Source organism: Opisthocomus hoazin, chromosome 5, assembly GCF_030867145.1.
Source record: "Opisthocomus hoazin isolate bOpiHoa1 chromosome 5, bOpiHoa1.hap1, whole genome shotgun sequence".
Taxonomy (NCBI): domain Eukaryota; kingdom Metazoa; phylum Chordata; class Aves; order Opisthocomiformes; family Opisthocomidae; genus Opisthocomus; species Opisthocomus hoazin.
Window position 1 is genome coordinate 52,381,497 of NC_134418.1, and position 21,580 is coordinate 52,403,076.

Consider the following 21,580-nt stretch of genomic DNA (forward strand, 5'->3'; position numbering starts at 1 on the left):
GTGTGTAACTCCCCGCAGACCTGGCAGGTGGTTCTTGATTTCCTTTGGGCCTCTGGCACTGTTGAAGCCAATGGCACTGGCGTGCAACCAGCCTAGGAAATAAGGTGAAATACCCTTGTTGTGCTCCAATGCAGCAACAGCAGGAGCAGAAGATCTCATTGTAAGAGAAATAACTGAGCACATGTGCATTTTCTGTAGATCCCTGTAAGAAGGTAAGGTGCCTCCTGTGCGATAAGCAATGTTTAAATTCTGCGGACTGGCACAGGCATTGCAGAGGTGTGAAATTGTCTGTAATTGGGTAAAATTTTAAAAACTCATCCAGTATTTTATGAGGACAGTTTTTCAATGATATGTTGCATAACTGAAGGGATAATCAGATCCTAATTAGACCTTTCCTTTTAATATTGCTCAATGAGCTAAATCCTCCAAGCTTCCCGTGCAACCTGTTTGAATAATACGACATCCCAATATAAGCTGAGTAATTATTGAAATTCAAAAGCATTAAGTCTTAAATCAACAGGAGGAAAATATGTATTTTGGATACATACAATGGAAAGCACCATGTAGGAGGTCACCCAAACATGTACCATGTCTGGAATTATGAGAGCTGGGTATGGCACTGACCGCTAATAACACAAATGAGCTATTCAGGATAAGGGTAATCAATGCTTCAGGTCACTCAGCTCAGCTGGTTGTGAATCTATTATCTCCTGCAGAAGCTCCTCTCTTCTGGCTTTACAGTATCACACTGTTGTTCGAGTGCATAACAAAAGCTTTTGCTCATTTGGAAACGTAAATTACTACCTTCTATTCTGCCAGAGGTACAGTATACCATCAGCCAGAAGAATCAGTGTGAAGCCATACATTTGGGGATCTGTCATGTTGCTTTCTTGCTTTTGCCAGGGAAATTTTAATGTTTTTCCGAATACCTTACTTAACTATGGCCAGCCACAGCCTGGGTTGGCGAGAGCAATTGCTGTGTGGGTTTTTCCAGCTGCTGGATCTGGTGTCTTTTAAACTTGCTGGCTTTTTTCCTTGCAAAAACCAGGTACTTGCACTGACATGCATCATCTCTGCTCCCTAGAGCCCTGACAGCCACACGGCGATAATATTTGCCTTTAACCTTAACCTGTTATAAGGTAGAGAGGAGCCAGAATCAAAGCCCGGGTAAAAGGCTGTTTAAGTTTGGAAGCAGTCCTTCTGGGAGCTGCAGTTGGCTCCGGGCATGCACCTCCCCACACGGCAAAGAGAAGATCCATGTGTCTAGCCAGTGCCTAAGCAGTCTTACCTTGACATTGTTCTTCTATTGAGCCTGCAGTTTTCCATCCAAATGAATGAAACTTTTGAATGCAAAAGGGTTGCAGTCCCAGCACCAGAGGACAGTCATTTGGCAAGTGTCTCTGTCTGGAAGGGGCCAGAGTGAACTCTGGGAAAGCAAAAACAAAGCGCGCCCGTGCATGCCTTTGCCCTCCTGTCTCACTTCTCTGAACGGAGATCTCAGCTGTCAAAACCATAGTGTTTTGCTGGCAACTTCTCACTTCTCCCTCAGTGATGTTTTATGGGGCCTGTCTTCTCCTACACCTTCAGGGAAGAGGCCCCGCAGAACCAGCAAACCCTAGGGCTGGGGGTGCAGAAACTGTTTGAGGCCCCACCATGCTGGAAGAAGAAGGGGTCTGTGTCATAACTGCAGAGGGCTTTTGGCTGAGGGCCCCCAAGGCCTCTCTCAGGAGATTGTTAGCTATAGAAACTGCTACTGAGCATTTAGCAATTAACAAGTGCACTGCATTTATTTATTCTGACTGCAAGGGGCTTTGTCTGAAGGGACGCAGCCTCTTCAGCAGCATTATTATGCATGGTGAATAATTCATATAAAAAAACCAAGCAAGTTCTGGGGTTGGGTTCTTTAAATAGTGCTTAGATATCTTTGTTAATACTACAAGTCTTCAGGATCTTATAAATTGTAGAAGTATTATAATATTTAAAATGTTTTTTTCTAAGTCCTACTAAAGCTTGTTTCTCTGAGACATAGGACAGGACTCTACGAACATCCACCGATGTGCTTCAGTTGACTCTCCTAAGTTCTCTATTGGCGTCGTAAGGGAATATTCTCCTGCTTAAAGTAGGGATCTCTGTTTTACAGGATTTTGGCGAAATATATGAAGATGTATATTCTATAAAGTTTCTCCCTGGAGTTTTTATTCTATACATGAATCTGTATCAGTCATATTTCAGTGTATGAGTATTTCATTTTTCTCTAAGAAACTAGTCCAAGGCTGATGCTGACGTGGTATCTCAAATAGTTCAGAGGGCTTGGTATGTCCCAAGTGTTGGGTTTTTTTTGTTTCTTAAAGATTTTTGTAAAGTTAAAATTTATCTGTATTTTGTTCAGCTTGTCTGCATATTACCCAGTGTATATCAGAGGAAAGGCTTTTTTTATATATATAAAGTGTTCACATACTAAAGTAAATTAATAAAGCTTCCTTTTCATGTGAAAGAGGTAAAGAAAAGTACCTGGCCAATACAGTACCATTAATCTATTCTCTTTTCTCCTTTCTCTCTTTACCTCTCTCTCTACAATAGAAGTGGAACAAAAAGGTAATTAAATACCTTTCAAATTATATATATATATATATATATTACTTATGTGTAGGCTAAGTTATTTAACAGTTTAACGTTTTAGTTGAAATACTTTGTCATTAATTCTCACTACTTTTTTGTTAAAGTTTATTTAGTATCTCTGCTGCTCAACTTCACCAGATCAGTAATTTCTGCTGAAAAGTTTTTACCAGTGCTGCTTTTTTTCATTAAATTTCTGTTCAAAGGTTTAGATAACTCACTCTTCTCCAAAGAATTTGGAAAATGCCTTTTAATCTTGCTAGCCCCAAAGAATTTGCAAAGTGTGCATACGTATGTATGTGCATAAGTATATCTAATTATGCCATAAAAGCCTCTTGGAAATGACACCCCTTTATCAGCAACTCTGGGTGCTTACTTGGATTCCAACAGAGCAATTTACTTTTACACCAGTTACTAAATGTGATTTTCCTCCTGTCTCACTCTCCAGAGGATATTACCAATTTCTGCATTTCCGAAAATAATTGGTTATGCTCCAAACAGAGAGCGCGAACGCGGGATCCCATCTTCCAGCCCCGCGCTACCAGAAGTGTGTGGTGGGATACCTCTTCACGCCTCCCTGCTTCCCGTCCCATCACCGTGGTTATTGTACTACTTATGCTTACGGAGATCAACATTGCAAATAACCGACAAATATTCTCCCCCCTGAGGCACATGTAGCACCTCCAGGTCAGGAGGGTGCTACCCGGGATGACGAGGGCCGAGCGAGCCAGTGTTGCTCTGCAGCATCCCTCCTTTTGTCCCCCCGTCCAGCTGGCCGGACTCTTGGCGTTGGCGTTCCTGTGATGCCAAGGTCAGCCCGGCACTGGCCGAGGCTCCTCCTGGGTGCTGGGCATGCCCTGGCCCCTCTCAGCCCCCCCGAAGTCTGAGCAGCAAAGCACCCCGGTTAGTCAAACCGCTCCTCTGTGCTCCTCTCATGTAACAATAGAAGGTATATGTTTTTAAGTTTACTACTATATTTAACAGGACATTTTTTAACTGATTAAAATCTAGACGTTGGGTTCCTCTCCAGTGAACTTTATTCTTTTCCTTCCTTCTTTCCTTTCTTCCTTCCTTCCTTCCTTGTCTTTTCCTTTCAGCATCCATACATCATTCGTTTTTAATTGTGTGGACTGCATGTTTTGTGTGTCCTGTAGAAGCTTTGAAAGCCTCGTTTCTAGTTATACTACAGATCTGTAGACCAGTGTTCACCCCCCCGCTCCCTTTGCTTTAAATGCTCTTCTGAGTTGCTAAGGGATTCTCCTCTGCTTTGCTGTTGGTACCCTTTAAATATTTAATATCGCTTGGGCTGTAAGGATGGGAATTTCTTTCTCTTATTTCCATTTCTAGGCCACTCTTCTGTAGGCTGTTCAAATAAATATGTGGATCAATTCCCCCGGAGTTTACCCCTTCACCTAGTAGGTACAGATTCACTGCAGAATGTAGTCTGGAAATACAAACTAGGAAATCCTTTGGGGGGGACATATTCATTTCAGAGTTTACAAAGATGAGTGTTCCAAGTAAGTACACCTGTAAAAATAGATATGAAAAGCACTAAGAAAATGAGCCACAGTTGATAGAAAAAGCAAGGGGGAAAAAAAATCAGCTTGGTGGAGCAAATCTTGTTCTAGAGATGGGAAGGTCGGGAAGGTCAGTCTCCAGGTACAAGGCATTGCTCTTGGGGTTTCCTCTGATCTCGAGTGTCATCTGCTCCAGAACTAGAACCTCTTGAGATGTATGGGTCAACCACCCTCAGATTGTCATTAACTTTTTTTTTTTGTTTTAATTATTTTCCCCTCCGACAGTTTTTCTTTGCCCTGGACTGCTGAAAGGAGTATACCAGAGCGAACACTTGTTTGAATCTGACCACCAATCTGGTGCCTGGTGCAAGGACCCTCTTCAGGCATCCGACAAGATCTACTACATGCCCTGGACGCCGTACCGGACAGACACGCTGACGGAGTACTCTTCCAAGGATGACTTCATTGCCGGGAGGCCAACCACGACCTACAAACTCCCACACCGGGTGGACGGCACCGGGTTCGTGGTGTACGACGGAGCTTTGTTCTTCAACAAGGAGCGAACCAGGAACATAGTCAAGTTTGACTTGCGGACAAGGATAAAAAGCGGGGAGGCTATCATAGCTAATGCAAATTACCATGACACCTCTCCCTACCGCTGGGGAGGCAAGTCTGATATAGACCTGGCTGTGGATGAGAATGGGCTGTGGGTAATCTATGCAACAGAACAAAATAATGGCAAAATAGTCATTAGCCAGTTAAACCCTTACACGTTAAGGATTGAAGGGACGTGGGATACTGCCTATGACAAGAGGTCAGCTTCTAACGCCTTCATGATCTGTGGGATTTTATATGTGGTGAAGTCTGTGTATGAAGATGATGACAATGAAGCCACAGGGAATAAAATAGACTACATTTACAACACTGACCAAAGCAAGGATAGCATGGTGGATGTGCCCTTTCCAAACTCTTACCAGTACATTGCTGCTGTGGATTATAATCCCCGGGACAACCTCCTTTACGTATGGAACAACTATCACGTTGTCAAATATTCCTTGGATTTTGGCCCACTGGACAGCAGAGCAGGTAAGGGTTTTAATACGAGCCAAAATCTGAATGGGGCTTTCTATTTTTGTTGCAAATAGGGTGTACAATTGAAGTACGTGCCTGTCTGGCTGATCTGCCTGTTTCTGCAAACTAAGGCCCACCACAAGACCTGTGATGGATATTAAGACATCAATGTGTGCAGAATATTTTTTTTTAATCTTAGATGGAAGTGATGTGGAGAAAGGAGTGTGCTGCTTGGAACTAACCTGAAGCAGTCTCCAAATGTCCACACTTCTGTTCACATCACAGGGACAGCACTCTTTTCTCCTTAACTGAATTTTCCTCCGTACATCAGATTATCTTCCCTTCTGCAGGAATTTTGTTAAAACAAAGCGTGGAAGATGCTGTCGCTACACACAGCTGGGGGAAAACTGCCAGCCAGTTTAAATAACTTTGTTCCATTAAGCTGGGGGAGTTTGGGCTGTTTAGGGAAGCTGCCGCTAAACAGGTAAGCATGCACCCACAAGTGTGTGTCTAGAGTCAGGAGGGGAATCGACAGCAAAATCCTGCAGATTGTTGGTTTCTTTTTTGTAAAGCTGCTCCTTTTTTTTTTTAATGCATCTCATGACTTACTATAACTTGCTATACTTTCTCTAAGAGAGGAGCATCTGGCTCCCAGAGGATTCCTAGCTTTTCCACCTTTTTTCCTGTTAGAAATTATGCCTGTAATTACTTAGGTGTGTTATATTCACTTAACTTTACCAGCTTCTTCATTGTTTTGCAAGTAGTATGTTCACAGTTGCCACTTTATTAGTAACATGACTTAGCCTATATTGTGGTCAAACTCATATGATGGTGCAAGAATTTCCAAAAGGCATTTGCTCAGTTATTTTCAAATGGTTACTGCTGTACATGGTACAGTCATAGTGCTCAGGTAATTCCTGTGGTGGACTGTGTACTTCAGAAAGACTGAAAAAGTGAGAGGAAAGGCAGAGTTAATATAATTTGGACAGTAAAGTATTTGATCTGTAACATGGCTATTCCCAAAGCATTCCTTTTTGTTAATAAGAGACTTGGAACTAGATGAGTAGATTCAGGGCTTCAGACTGCCAAAGAGAAGTTGAGAGGTTTCTGTCACTGAGCTTTTTCTTTTCTTGTGTGCAGCCTGTCATCCATTTAAAAAATGGATCAAGAGATGCTGAAAGAAAGTGTGGATATGAAAATCTGGGGAAGGATGGAATAAAAGTAGTAAAATGGTAGTGAATGTCTCATTTTTATACAAAAATGTAAGGAAGAGGAGAAGAAAATCTTGAAAAGGCAGATGGACAAAACTGATCGACTATTAAGAGAGGAGCAGGGATGTTTTCAATGATGTTGACCTCTGCAAGGTCTCAGATGAGCAAAAAATGAAGTAATACTTCTCATTCTCCCAACTTAATGATGAACACGTACGTTCCGAGTGCTGGACTGAAGCAGAGCAATTTGTGAGCTATTGGTTATCCCCGAGGAGTGAAAATCAATTGCATCCCTTCTATTTCACAGAGTTTCTCTCCTTTTCAGTGAATTATTTCCAGGTATTACAGCAGACTCTCTGCTGCCACTTTTTCACATGGTGACCATTGTCAGTAATAGCATCTATAATAAAAAGCCATAACCAGTGAAGATGCCAAATTTTGTACTTTCTTATAAAAAAGCAAATAGTTCTCTGCTTTTTCCTAGTCGTAAGCTGGTAAGATGGGAGAGCAGGTGAAAGTCTGTGAGGTGCAAGGATTTGATTCGTCCTTATGTCACTGTGGTTTTGAAGCCCCTTGAATTTCACTCATGTTTGGAGGAGGATTTAAAATCCCCCAATGCCTCAGATGGGAAGCTGATGCAGTTTTTGGCTTTGGGTGGTGGACACAAGAAGGTTAAGCTGGTGTCAGGGAGTCTGGTGAGCCTTCTCTGACGTTCCTTTCGTGCAAATTTTGATAGCTTTGTAATGTGGGCACAAAGCTGAATTTTACATGCGTTTCTCTTCTCTGAAAATTGCCAGGATTTCCTTTTTGGCAGAAGTGCATGAGGATCCCATTGCCTCACTATTGTATGGGGTTTGAGGACTTTTGAGAGGACTGCTCTGACAGCAAGTGAAATTCTTGAGGAGAAAGCTTGAATGGGCAAAGGCATTTCAAAGAGAAGAAAAATACCTTTGCAAAGGGAGTTTACTGCTCCATTACCTGCACAGCCTGATTAGTAGGAACATTATTGTACAAGTCAGTCAAACAGAAGCACTGATTTTGTATTGAATAGGTGAGCAAACGCTTGCTTGACACTTTTTTTTTTTTTTGCAGAGAGGAGCCAGGAGACCGGGTCTGCGTGACTCTTTCTCTTCCAAGTTCAGTGCAACACATTTTCTGGTTAGCACCAGATTTCATGCTGCATTGCTTTATGTATAATCCTAAATATATGTCTGGCTTAAACCTAGCTCCTTCCACAAAGAGCAGAACAGGAGCCGATGCAACTCTTAGGAAAGCAGTGAAGACCCAGGATATTTTTATTTGGTTATTTAGTTATTGATTTTTTTACAGAACAGATTGTGGATATGTGTTTCCCATCTTCTCTTCCAAAATACCAGTATTTCTCTGTTTAGAGCACGGCAATGTTCAGTGCAGCCATTTTCCATAGGGTTACAGTTTGAGTAGCGAAATATGTAAACAATATCTGCTTAATTAGAAAATAAAAGAAAGATTGTAAAATTGATGGGTCGAACAAATTGGTTGTTAAAAAACGATTAAGGGTGAAGTTTCAGTAGAAGAGCTCTTAAAACCAAAAATTGATTGTAACAAGAAAAGTGATATATTTAGCTACCTTTTTAGCCAGTAGCATATTTGAAACATGTTTGAAATCTCTGGTATCATACATTTCAAGGATATCTAAAATAAAAAAAATAGGTGCTGGAGGCTCCAGTTCACTTAGAATCAAACATTTTCAGTCTTTTCCCAAACCATCTAGGGAAAATGGGAGGAGGCAGGAGTTGCTTAACTTATAGGAAAGGCAGGGATCACATCGTCTCGCCCTTCACAATGATTAAACATTTTCTGTGAGTTTTAGTTAAAGGTCTTTTTGTGCATGTCGGTTTGGAACTGTCGCAGAGCTGCTTTCACCTGCTGTTTAAAAAAAAAATGGGCTTTTACTTCTCAGAGTAAATTAGTGTCAAAACCAAGAGTTTCTGTGCTCAGCTTCTGTAAAACTGAAGGTTCTAGGGAAGACAAAATATTCTGAAGTCGTAAGTGAGGGACAAAGCTGGATTCAACTTATCTAGAAGCAATTCAGGTCTCTTGACTGAATTAAAACCAATAGTTCATTTTTCTCAGAAATGGGAAAAGCTGCATTTTAAGGATTTATCCTACTCTATTTTTTTTTTCCTTTTGTCTGGGGTTGTTTTCATTTATCCCAAAAGCGATTTTGAAAGCAAACACTCCTCAGTGCCTGCAAATCCCAGGAAACCTGTCATTAATGTCTGCCTTCAAGAAGTGAACCTGAAGATACCAAAAGCCTTTGAAGCATATTTTCTTTGAGCTCTTTGGCTTTAAAATGAGTTTTTTGGAGGATGCTTCTCCATAAATGCTCCTGAGCTTTTGGGTTATTTCTTTGTAGCTGCTTTTGAGTTTGCTAATTTGAAGTGATAGTGAGAAAAGCTCTGCAACTCTAGCAGTGTTTTCCATCGCATTCTTCAAGAAGTTGAACTCGGAGAAGTGTTCAGGTTGTTATTTTTTTGTGTGCCCGGCTATACATGTGCAGAGAGGGAAACGAAAGGCTGTATCAACAGAATGAAAAATTTTCCACAATCCAATCAGTCTTAATATTCACCAGAGTTACCTGTTTTAATCATCACCCACTTGTGATACTAAACAAATTCACGAAAATATCAACATATCCTCCTCTCCAAAAAGGTAAAGTATTCCCATCCTGCTTCCCAGCGCCGTGCTGCATACAAATGCGCATCTCGTGGCTTTGCATCTCTGCACCTCCCCAGGCGGTCATGGCTCCTGGCTAGGCACCAGGTGGGGGTTCCTCGGCAGCAGAGAGACCAGAAGAAGAAAATTTTGTCTTTTAAATGCCTGAGAGGCCCCATGCCAGTGCCAGCAGCTCTTGCACGGGGCTTGGGATGCGCTGGCTGAGCGTTTAGACCAAGGGTAGGGACCAAAGCCTGTCCTGTAGCTCAGCACTGAAGAAGTCAAGGGAAGGGCTTGAACCAGGAGAAGGATCCCTCTGTGCATATCTAGGACTTGGATGTCCTGGCAGCCATTCCCAGTGATATGGGAAATACAGACCTACTTTCAAGGAGATGTCCAGTATTATGTCCAGGAGACCCAGGCATTACAATATGGAGTGTTCAGTAGATCTATGAAGTTAATAAATACACATGCCCAATACATAAGGAAGACAGTGACATTATATAGGACTTCCAATATAACCTCATTGTGCTTAAAGGGTTTCCACAGATTGCACATTAGCACTGTGGACTGCCAGTCTGGTAATCATGTGCGATATGAAGCTTCTGTCCATATCTGTGATATTTTAAAAATCTCAGAAGGTGCATGTCAAACTTCTATCCTGCACGTTTTGTTAAATATTGTGGGATGCTCTCTTGACATGTGATTGCAACCATTTTATTCAGTAAGGGTGGTTGGGATTTGGGTGGTTTTTGTCCTGAAGCAGTTTTACAATGCAGATAAGGTGAACCCTCTGTCCTTATAATATGCTAATTAAGTGCATTTGTGTCTTGGGTAAAAGATGTGGCAGTATGGTGATGAATAAGAACTTTAAACACATATGACACCTCGTTAAATTGTAATTTTCACATCATAAATCTGAGGCCTTTCCTTTGACAGATGAGTAATGTGGATAGTGGGCAGAGGATCTTGAACATTTCAAAGCTGTCACGTGCTAATAGGTAGCTGAAGGCGGCTTCCTGCGCTGCTCGCTTTGAGCGCCCTACATCCTTCCCTGGGAAATGCATCAAAAGGGCTGCCGAATCTTAAATCCCACTTGTGCAGAGGATATGAATTGCCATCGCTTCGAGATCTCATTGCGATAAGCCGTGCTTAGTATCTCTGAAGTTGAATTCAGGCTGCGTTTTAAAAGGCCAGCTGAGCCTTTTTGATGAGCAGCTTCTCCTGGAGGACACGGGACATTTTTAGGGAGCTGCTGAGTGTTTAATTGCTGCTTCTCCTGTGTTCTTTTTTTCCAGTTGTTTTCCTCCCATCTAGGAGCATCGCTAGCTCTCTCACTCCTGTTCCTCTGCATTGCTTACAGTGACAGCTGCTGGTTGCACGGTGTTGCTGGAGGTTTTCACAGAGATCAGTACTTGCTTTCAACTAAACACATATCGTGACTGGGGCCCTGGCTGTTATCCTCTAGTTTTTACCCATATATGCGTGTCCCATTTATTCTATAAGTATTTCAGTCCCTTTTTGCTATTTACGATAGAAAGACCTGTCGAAGTTTGGAGGTGAAGAAAGCAGCACAGAGACTCTTCATCTCTTATAACAAAGCTGGCATCTCAACCTCCATTTGCTGGCCTGCCCATACCTTAAGCTCAGAAGGACAGGAGGGTATTTCACCTACCTGAGGGTATGGTGGGATCCACAATTGCATTTGTTCCCCATTTAGAGGCCTGATCTGCCTCTTGATTTTTATCCTGTTTTAAATTTTCCCTCTTTATAAAGCAGTGTTTGATTAAAAAATGATAAAAAGTATCGTACCGCTGGACAGTTTTCCCTCTTTATAAAGCAGTGTTTGGTTAAAAACAATAAAAAAGTATGCTACTGGACACTTCTCTGAAATTTGGGATTTCTGCTTTTTGTCAGGAAAGCTGGAGTTTGAGCTCTTTCCTCTAACTTCTCGCAAAAAAACCCCTTAAAAAGTGCAAGATCCCTCAGCTTCAAAACACTCCCTTTGTGGAGCATTTCATAAATACTAATACTGTTTGGTTAGCACAGCGGGAGTATCTTCAGTGCCTCTCTAGTATGAATAAATAAGTGGTTGCTCCCTCCTCCTAAATAAAAATGTACTTCTTTCAGTAGGACTGTGGAACAGGAGATGGCCTTGCCAAATGGAAGTGGAGGAGCCCTCCTGTGCCTTCAGTCACTGCTCCTACTACAGGGCACCTATTTGAGCCAGCCTGAGAAAACAGTACAGGAGACCTAACCTGTCTGGGAGGTGAACCGGGACACTGCTGTATCCTCTTTGGAGATCACTTGTTACCATTGCCAACCGCATAGGAATCTGCTGTAAGACTTGCATGCCATGAAGTCACGCCCAGTATCCATGGGATGGGGTCCTGCTCCTGTGGGCTCGCAAGCAGGAGTGCTTGGAGACTGGGCTGGTGGGCAACCAGGATGGCTGAAGTAGGGGAAGGGCAGCAAGAGACAAAGTGATTAAGCTAAACTTCACTTTCAAGCTTCAAAACAAAAGGAGGCCAGAGAATCTGGCACTTCATAATCCTGTCAAATGTCAGAAGGAGGAAGCACCTTGCCAAGAACATGTCTGAAAAGCTGAGGCGGCTGTTCCTGGCAGCAAGCATGGGATGTACAGCTGAAGATAGTGGGGTGATTGCATAGGGAAAAAAGCATTAGCTGCATATGAAGGATAGCAGCTTTTCCTCTTCTGCAACAAGCTCTTTGACTTGAGGAATCAGCCTGGACTTCTGATTAATTGTTGTTTCATTAAGTTCAAGACCACTGGGTTGTCATGCTGACATCCACCACAGCTTATCAGTCTGTTGCAAATACGTTGCACCAAACCAGCTATGAGTGTGCCAGCTCTTTGGGTCTGAGCTGTTTGCCAGAGGCAGCGAGCGAGAGGTGACACGTAGCAAATGTCCGAGGCTGCCTTTTGCAAGGAGGAAGGGACTGCATCGTGTACTAGAGACAACTTCCGAGCGCTGGCTTTTTACACGTGGTTTTTAGTGACGAATACATCCTTTATTCCTTGGCCAGCAGATTTGCTGGCTTGTGTGGAGCAGTGGGGTTCTGCACAGGGTTGAGGGCTTAGCCCAACAAGAGACTCCAGGATGTTCCATTTTTGAGCTGCTGCCTCTGTCAGCTCCTCTCCTCCCACCTCAAAACAGGATTATAACCTGCCAGGCTCCTTCTCAAGACATTACCCTCTCAGCTTAGATGAGATTTATACACCTGATTCCTCAGGGCTGAATCTATGTGGTGCAGGCACCTTCTGTCTGCTCCCTGCAGCTCTGCTCTGCCCTGGCAGCAGGGCCACTAGGCTGGCTTGGGACATGAGGTCCCAAATGCTTTCTTCATGTGCCAGCTTGGTTTTTAGCTAACGTGCTTTTAAAATGAGCAGCATTTATTCCTCCTCCTCACTGAAAATACCTCCACCATGGCAGCTCATGGGTCTGGATCACTCTCTTCACTCGTCTGACACTGATTGTGTTTGTTCTGGAAATGAATACTGTAATATTTTTAGCAGCATTTATTAAGAGTCGTCTCCTGAAGTCTAGTTCAATGTTGCCAATTAACTTCTTCGATGCCGCCAGCACTCTGCAGTGCTGCCATGCCAGGTTTTCTTTTTTTTTTTTTTTTACTTTTTTACCAATAAAGCCAAGAAAGCAGACGTGAATGCCCTGCCATATTCTCCTTTACAGTCAAAGCAAGAAGAGGACGCATTGGATGCCCTTCATACTGCTGGCCTTGATACTCAGGTTAAAGAGGAGTAAAAAGCCCTTTAGGACTAGGCTACAGAATTACTGAACCTTTACGGAGAGGCTTTACAGAGCCTTCTTTTGACTTCAGGAAGTTGTTCTGATGCCCTTAGCATCTCCCCATCCTTCAGATGTGGCAGCAAGTCAACTTTCTAGACACCTAAGGTGTAACTGTGCTGATAAAAAATACCCAGGGTATATATATGAGGAATGGAAAGGTAAACCTTACCCTTGGAAATCCAGCTGAACTCTCACGGTAGGGTTGGATTTGATGGGTTGCTTACAGGAAGGGAATTATGGTTGAAGGTACAAAAAGAATCTTGGTAGATACTTTGAAGATCTCCACATTCCAACAGAAATGGGACCAGCCACAAAGGGCTGTGAAACGCTAGTTGGGGATGCTGTCAACAACCTGATGGGAAGATAGGTAGATCCCAGAAAAAATGAGATAATTGACACTTTGAAGCGCACCTGCTTGAAGTGCATTTTGGCATTAGTGACTATGTTAAATCGAGAGAGTTGGATTGCAAAAGAAAAAACAAAAACAAAAAACCAAACAAGAATAAACCAGTGTCCGTTTCTTTCACATAAGTCTGCCAGGTGCATATGATTAAAGGTTGATATAATGAAAAAGCTTTTGGGACAAAGTTCCTGCAGAGTTTCAGCTCAGTAGGTACTCAGACAAATCCTCTGAAGTTGGTGGGAGTTTGGACTAGGGCCTTCAGGAGCCAGTCTACAGTGAATTTTTGTTTGCCCTGGAAGGAATTGCATTTGCCAGTGAGAGGCTTTTTGACCTCCTGATTTGTATCTAAAGCATCTGAAGAGGATATGTAAATACAAATTGTAAGCTGGAACAAATAGTGCATATCTATATGAATTTGAGTTGCGATATCGGCCCTACATTTTTATGTTGAAAAGACTCTTTTTTTAAGAGTGTGCTCATGATTGGAGGGCAAAGCAGATGATGAAGGCTTAGGTGAAAGAGATGTGTCCATTAAAACAATGCAGTGATTGTTCGCTGTAACGGGATTTCTTCACAGTAAATAGGGTTTTTGCTTGATTAAAATGTGCTGAGAGGAAACAGGACTTAAGGCAAATTTGACTGAAACATGGGATTTGGTCTACAAAGACTGGCACTGAGTAAGAAAACTGGGTGTTTCATGTTACGTGGCCCCTCAGTTCTGTGTTCTCACAAAGTGCCAGATGCTTGAGACTCAAAAGGGAGGTGGAAAAAAAAGCAAACAAATATCAGAGCTGAAAACTATAGAAGGTATACGCTGGCCACAACCCAAGATGGGAAAATCAGCTGCGTTTGTACCAGTCCGAGCTGGCTTACTGGGGTGCCATTTGTGCTTCCCTCAAATAGCTGGAATAAATTAATACAGCCACTGGAGAGATGAGGGATGAGGCAGCTCTGCAGTTCCTTTTCATCTGTCGATGTTTAGGATGGAGATGGAAAAAAGATTGTCTCTGTGCTGCAGGCAGAGAGAACATGTAAAGGCAGCATCAAGTCTAGATATGACAGCAGAGAAGTTGTCCTTGGTCCATTCGTAGCGTCTTTCCAACATACCATGTGAAAAAGAGCTTTTGTGAGCCCCCATGTATTGGCATCAAATTCAGTTGCCCCTCTGACCGTGTTAAATTATTCCCTCTATCTAAGGCATGCGTGAAGGATGCTGTGGCTCGCTAAGGTCAATTAGCCTGAATTCATGTGAGGTTTTGCACTCTTGTACTGCTGAATTAAGCAAATGACTGGTAATATTAATGTACACACCGAGGCTCCAGAAGGAGGGAAATACTGAGGGAAGGCTGTATGGAGAAGAAAATGAGGGGATTTTTGGTTGGGTTTTTTTTTGAGGGAGAGGTAATAATACATATTTACTTGATGGGAGCATATGAATACACTGGAGGAACTAACAGCATTGAGTATTTTTGGCCTTCTCCACCTAAGTGCTTGCTTTTCTTACTGGACGGTGACTGCCAAGTATCTTCTCAGTCCAGTATTGAGTGTGTTACAGGTTATTCGCAAAAAATATCCTTGAAGTGACTGGAACAGATTTTATTAATAAAAGCACTGTGCTCTTCACCATGGCAAGTATCAGGATGAGTGAAGAATGCCAGCAATCAAAAACCAAGCCAAGATGGAAGGTGCTCTGGAAAGTTTTTGATCTATTTGTATAGTTGAAGGTGCAGATTCACCCAGTGTTGTGTTGGGAGAGGTGCCTCTGCCTGGTCTCTTGCTTGTAAATAGAAGCTCTCCTTACGGATAAACAAAGCCTTCTCCTGAGCTTGGTGGGAACTAAATGAAGCTCTTGGGTAGCGTAAAACTGCGTAGTCAGAACACGGTGTGTTGTGTAAGGCTGCTGTAATGTGTTCTTTTCATATAAATGAGTTTAAATTGACTCTGGTATGAAGAGTAGAACAGAGAATTAAATTAGATTAATAGATTTTTTTAAGACCAGAAGGGACTATTAGCTCATTTAGTCTGACCTCTGTAATGCATTCGATTGGATTTCATCCACTTCCTCTTGTACTGAGCCTGATGACTTTAACTAAAGTGTACCTTCCAGAAAGGCACCCAGACAATCAGTGCATCACTTCATGGAGTGCTTTTCTCAGGTGGATATTCCTCCCAGTGTTAAACAGATAAAATAATATTCTCATTATGAATGTTTTGCTTGTACTGCCCAGTCAGTGAGTCAATTTTATGCCTTTTTGCATCATATGTAAAAAGTCAAAAATGTGCTTCTTGAATTGCACTCTTTGCACCTTGCTCAGATGGTGCTCGGGAGGTTACCATCTGTGGGAGTTTCTGGTAGATCTCAGATTTTTTTTTTTTTTAAGAAGCTAGAAACTTGTTATGTGGAGTGGGAAATTCCTGAATAGACAGAGAAAACAAATAATTCACTAGCAATGAGAAAATAGCTTTGTGGACACTAAAAACAAGATACCCTTCTACGTACAGATGTGTATTTTATGATGAGTGTCACTAAATGTGTCTGTAAACTCTGCTTTTTAGTTAGAAGAAATTACCAGTCTGCAGAGCTTGCATACTACTCTCTTAATGCCATTTCCATTTTTATTTGAACCAGAGTGGTAGGGAGTGACATTTAAACCTCAGAGTTTGTCATCAAGTTCTCATTTCCTTGTTGATGAGAACATCTGTCCATTGGAGAGGGCAAAAGCTCATTCCAGCAGTTTTTCCATAAGGCGTTGGAAGATGTAGTTACAAATGGGTTTTCCAGTCGTTGGTTTGGCGTTTTTTGCCTTTTGATTCCCACCCTCTTTTTAAAGGAACTTGTATTTACACTGGGTAAAAAAAAAGATGATGATGCAAGGAAGTGAACTGTAGAGGACACTAGAAGCACTTTGGTAAATAATCATTAATTATATTAAGAGTGTTGTTACACCAGGTTTTTCATGTCAAAACATACTGGCAAATTCTGGTGGAAGAAGGTTCTCATTTTCTTGATATGTAAACATAAATTGGCTGCACTAAAAAATGTCTGAGTTCAAATTTAAATACTATACTGTCAGAATGTATTTTTTTCCTTATAACACCACGTTTTGTGATATTTTGGATAAACTTCACCTCCAGGCGTTTCTTTATGGTTATTGACCACCTGAGAGAGGCTTTATCAAGGTTGTGGCTTCACTAGATTAAGCACTATGAGAGTAGACATGTTTCCCCTCTTTCTCAATTTTTCACTGAAGAGAAGAAATCTTAAAATAAGCATGTATCAAGGAAGGCTAGGGAAGTCCTCTCTTCCCTTTACCATGTAATTTGGGACCACAGTGATCTTGTGCATGTTTGGAAGCCATCGCTGCAACAGCCATAACCAAAGAAAAAAGATTCAAATTAGCCAAAATGACTCGGGCACATCTTTGGGGCTAGCTAGTATAGGGTAGTGCCAATGGGAGTTTTGCGCTGCTGATTTCACTGCAACCTGATTTGCACATCAAAGGTGATAAGCATCGCCTTGCTGAACCATGTCCTTTAAGTGTTTCATTAAATTTCCCCTTTATGATGTGAAAAGTTTTTACAGTTAGTTGACATTTATCAGTGACGAATGTCTCTGGTTTAGTGGGTGGATCCAAAGCTGTAAAAGCTGGTCTTCTCCAGATAAAGCTGTTGTTATAGTGACCTTACTGTCCTCTCCCTACTCTGATTTGAAAGCAAATTTTAATCTGCAAAACGAATAATAATTAAAAATATAGCATGCATCGATGAATTTCTGTAATTCATCTTCCCTGGAAGCCTTGTGGGTGCAGAAGCAGCAGATGTGGGTTTTTGCCTGCCTGAGGTTTATCCACAGCTTCCTGACATGATGTTTAAACATGAGTCTTACTTCTGTGCATGGACTGCAGAGACCTGTTTGGCATCATGGTGCTAACATGGTTCTTCCAAATTCACTTTGTGATGTGACCCATTTCCTTGCTGGAGAAGGTCTGAGGAGTCTCTTGCACCTTCTTTGCCATGGACATCACGATCTTTTAAGGGAGCAGAGGCACTGGTGTTTTGGGAGGTTATCTGCTACCATGTAGCCCAGGGCTGGCCAAGAGTGCCCACACACCTCTGTGGGTGCATCTTGCCGCAGAGGTTGCCTGTTAGACGTTGTGGGTTGTGTCAAAAAGTGTCTGAGGCTGTTGGTATCAAACAGGGAGCCAGAGAAAATGCAAGGCTTGTGGCTGGCTGCAGGTGAGGTGTTTAAACAGTAGTAGTTTGAAGATGGACCTAGCAAAGGGCCAGGGGCTCCAGGAGGAGAGGCTCTATGTATCATGGAGATGTCAGTAGTAATAATGTATCTGCAGTAGATCCTTGATTGTTATCCTCTGCCCCTTTTCAGGTATATTTTTTTTCTTATGAAGCCAAACCCTTTTCTGATGGCCATGTATAAGGAAAGATGACATCAAGGGAAGAAGAGGACTTAGGCAGCCTTTCTTTGTGCTTGGAAACCACAGAAAACAAACCCATATTTTTGCCTGAAATTAGAAAAAAGGAGAGGCTGTGAAGTTTTATGAAATCCCTCAACATCCATGGCAGAAACTCTGGCTTATGACTAAAGGTGGCACTTCTCATAGCTGGCATGACTCATTGAAGAGACATCTTTGAGCCTTTTAGTAAAAGTATTTATTTATTTTTTTGTTTGGAAACCTGTAAGAAAGTCCTTTGGATGTTTCCATATGGGATGTCGATGCTATCTTGTCCCCTCGATATTTTTATAAACTTCAGTTGTCATTGAATCTAGAGATGTGTTTTACCTATCGAGGGCTTGTCACTCTTCTACTACAAGAGATTGGTCATTGATTTTTTTATTGTTATTGTTATTGCATATTTAACAACAAAACTGAGTGATGTTCTATTCCCATCTGAGTCTCCAAGGAATGCAATTGTTTCGCTTTATAAAGGGGAAAAAAAAGTAATTAAATTTTAATTATTTTTGCCTTTTGCCCAAATATCTTCACACAGTGCAAATTAAATAAAATTATTTAACCATGACAAGCACTTCTGCCAATTAATCCCTCAGAAGTGAAGCTGGAAAATGTGTGCCACACACACGCAGGCAGTCACACACAGATGCCTGGAAAAAAGAAACCCAAAAGAGTCTAAGACAAGCATGAGTTAACCAGCCCAACAGAGCCATGAATGGGAGTTTAAGCGATAGTAATGTCCGTCAGCAGGCTGATCTGAGCTCTTTGCAGCTTCCCATCTGATACTCTGAAGAATTTTTTTCCCTTCTGGCTTAATAGCTAAAGATTAATTGAAGTTCAAAAACTCAGTACTTCTAGTAGCCTTTATACTGAAATTTAAGATGGGTAATTTAACTTTGAATTTATTTCTTTTTTTTTTTCCTTCAATTTGAGCTTTTAGTATGTGCATATTTTTATCTCGACTGTGCTTGGGTTTCCCGAATTACAGGCAAGATTACCAAGAGATATTCATTAAACAAACATGTTTGTTAACAACATAAATTTTGTTGTACTGAATGCTTGAAAACTGGATCCAGTTACTAGAAAAGAAAATCTTTCAGGCAATTTCAAAATATTAAAGAAAAAATTCATTTTGTCTATCTGGATTTTTGTATGCCTGGTTTCATTATCTATTGAAAAACACTGGTGCTTTTTGTATGGACAATGCTTCAAGGTCAAAGTTAGCCCTGTTTCTGAATTTCAGCAGGTTAAAGAAACTCCTCTCCGGAATGACCGTGTCTCACTTCTATAGGGAGGTTCTTATGGAGATGGTTGCTGGCTTGGTAAAAGCCATACCTGCATCTCTGAGATGTTTAATTAGGCCTGTTTCATATTCAGACTTCATCTTTTAGCAACTGAAATCAAAGACTGAGCGTAGAGTCATCTGAATCTACTGCTGGAGGAGGTACTATCGACAGTAAGGCATGCACGCTTTAGAGATACATGTATATGTGTGCGTGTGTGTATATGTATGGATAGATATTTGCAGGATGATTAAATATATTTGAAAAAGTAGTATTTGCAAGCTGGCTCAGTTGCCAAGGTGATTTAACTAAATTTATGTTTATTCTCTTGGAAGAGAGGGACGTACTCAGTAGCTTTTCAGTCACAGGAGGAGTTTTTTTCTCCTTGGATGAAGCTGTCCCAAACAACGCACATGTTAGGCTTCTCTGGTAGACTTCCCTGACTCTACTCAGACATCATCATGTTATGCAGACCTGATTAATTTGATTCCCCACATCACTCCAATATAAGGAATTGACACATTTCTATCCCTTTACCTGTTTTCCCTCCTGTAGGATCCCTTAGGCAAGACTAGTTGGGCTTTGGCAGAGTAGCGAAGGGCCTTGGCTCTGTTGCATGACATCAGATGGCCGATACAAAGCTTAACTGGAAAGGAAAAAGGCCTAAACCAAACCAAAGTGGGGCAGCAAGACTCTGAGGCAATAGGCAGGGTTCCTGAATTAAGCAATTTTCCTGTGGTTTGCAGTAAAGCAAAGACTTGGTCCGAACTCTTGACACTGTTAGACTATCTTGCTTTGTTAGGCAGTGGTTTCCAGCCTCTGATGTTCCCCAGTACAGTCACTGCTTTGGAGAGGAGAAAGCATCAGCCTGATCGAAAATCAGAGGCAGATTTTTGCAGGCAGGAGAGGAGTCATCCAGGTGGCAAATGGGGGCAGTTGGGACACCGCTGCTTTCAGCCTTCTCTATTAAGGCTGAAGGTTTTTTATACCATTCCGGGGCTTAGACGTAGAAAAATGTACATTTACACTACAGTACACCAAACAACTGTCAATAGGATGTTGGTTTTTTTATTGTTGTAAAATGTCCCATTGATGTAAAATCAAAATATTTTGTGGGAACTTGTCCTTTTTTGGAAGGAAAGTATCAAAACAAGCCTTCTGCATGCTGCTGTTGTCATCAGGAATGTTAAACTTGTTATATTATTGTTTAATTGTTATTTTTAACATGGGACATTTTGGTATTACTGAAGGGGAAAAAAATTAGTTATATGGAAATGAAAGATTCAGGGACCTTTGTGTCAACATTGTTTGAAAGTCACAATCCTTTAGAAATTTCAGCTTTTTGTTCCAGGTCATAATAAAAATAGATCATCTCACATCACAGTTTCCTTCGGAGGGCAGGTTTTTCTGACCAGCACTGGTCTGGCCTCACTTTATGGCCCCTGAGCCCTACCAGAGCAACATAAAGCTCTTGTTTTTGATTGAGCCCTGTACCCTGGACTCATTGGCTTTTTAAACCAGAGAAGTTGCTCTTTAGCTACCAAGAGGGGAGTCTAACCAGGAATATTCCCTGCCCTTTCTAGCTGGCCCTGTAGCTATATTAAGTCTGTTTCATACTCTGCCCTTTTCTGTAGCTCATAACTTTCCTCTGCAGGTGGCAAATGTTGGAAAATCTGGGCAGTCTTTGCTGAACTGACCAGGGAGGGTCTTAAATTTGCTATCACTGGGTGGGAAGATCAATCATGCATCCTGCATTTTGCTTGGGGGGAAAAGGAGCAAGCGCACCAAGCGAATTACTGGGTGATTTATTGATTTGCAGTTCTGGGATGGAATCTTTTATCTTCATAAATCTTGTGTTACGATAGTTATTGTATCTATGCCCAGTGGTGATATATTTGTCTATATAAAAATCAACGCCTTAACTGTGCATAGGGAGCAAACCTTCCTGTTTCACCCTAGCTGCATTTGACATCCAGAATTAAGTAGGATTGTCCAGTGTTTAATTGCATACTAAGATGAAGCTGTGTATTTCATCTGTGTTGCTAGATGCAAGGGCTAAGATTCAGTGTCAGGTCTGCATTGGAGGAATTGCCATTTATCAGGGTGTGCATTGTGTGCCAGATCTTGTGATGGTTGGATGCATCACACTAACAACAAACCAGGAAGGGGACCTGAGACGTGCATGATATGGTTGAAAATGTCAAATGCCAGGACTAGAGGCATGGCAGAGAGGTGGCAAGCAGAGCTAACTGTGAATACGCCTTTTTTATGAGGCCATTGTTTGTTGCAGGGCTAAGAACAGAAGACTTTTGTTTTTAAAAATTAGCTGTGGTGCCTTTCCAGCGTATCTCTCTGAATGAGAGGCAGGGAGGCATCCAGGCCCTGCATCTTCCTGAGCTGGGCTGAATTTCTTTCTGAATTTCCTTCTTTCCTAGGAGCACAGGTTTGCTTTTCCACTTGATGTCGTGGGGCCCTCCTTCTCC

The 21,580-nt window shown here is 41.8% G+C and overlaps 1 protein-coding gene across 17 annotated transcripts in view; it reads left to right on the forward strand.

Annotated features, from left to right (window-relative positions):
• Positions 1–21,580, forward strand: part of ADGRL3 (adhesion G protein-coupled receptor L3) — a 522,074-nt gene that overhangs the window by 330,927 nt on the left and 169,567 nt on the right. For all 17 annotated transcript variants that reach the window (XM_075421264.1, XM_075421268.1, XM_075421251.1 and 14 more), the window contains one exon: positions 4,419–5,219. In XM_075421264.1, coding sequence (XP_075277379.1) covers positions 4,419–5,219 — 801 coding nt within the window. The remainder of the gene's footprint in view (positions 1–4,418; positions 5,220–21,580) is intronic.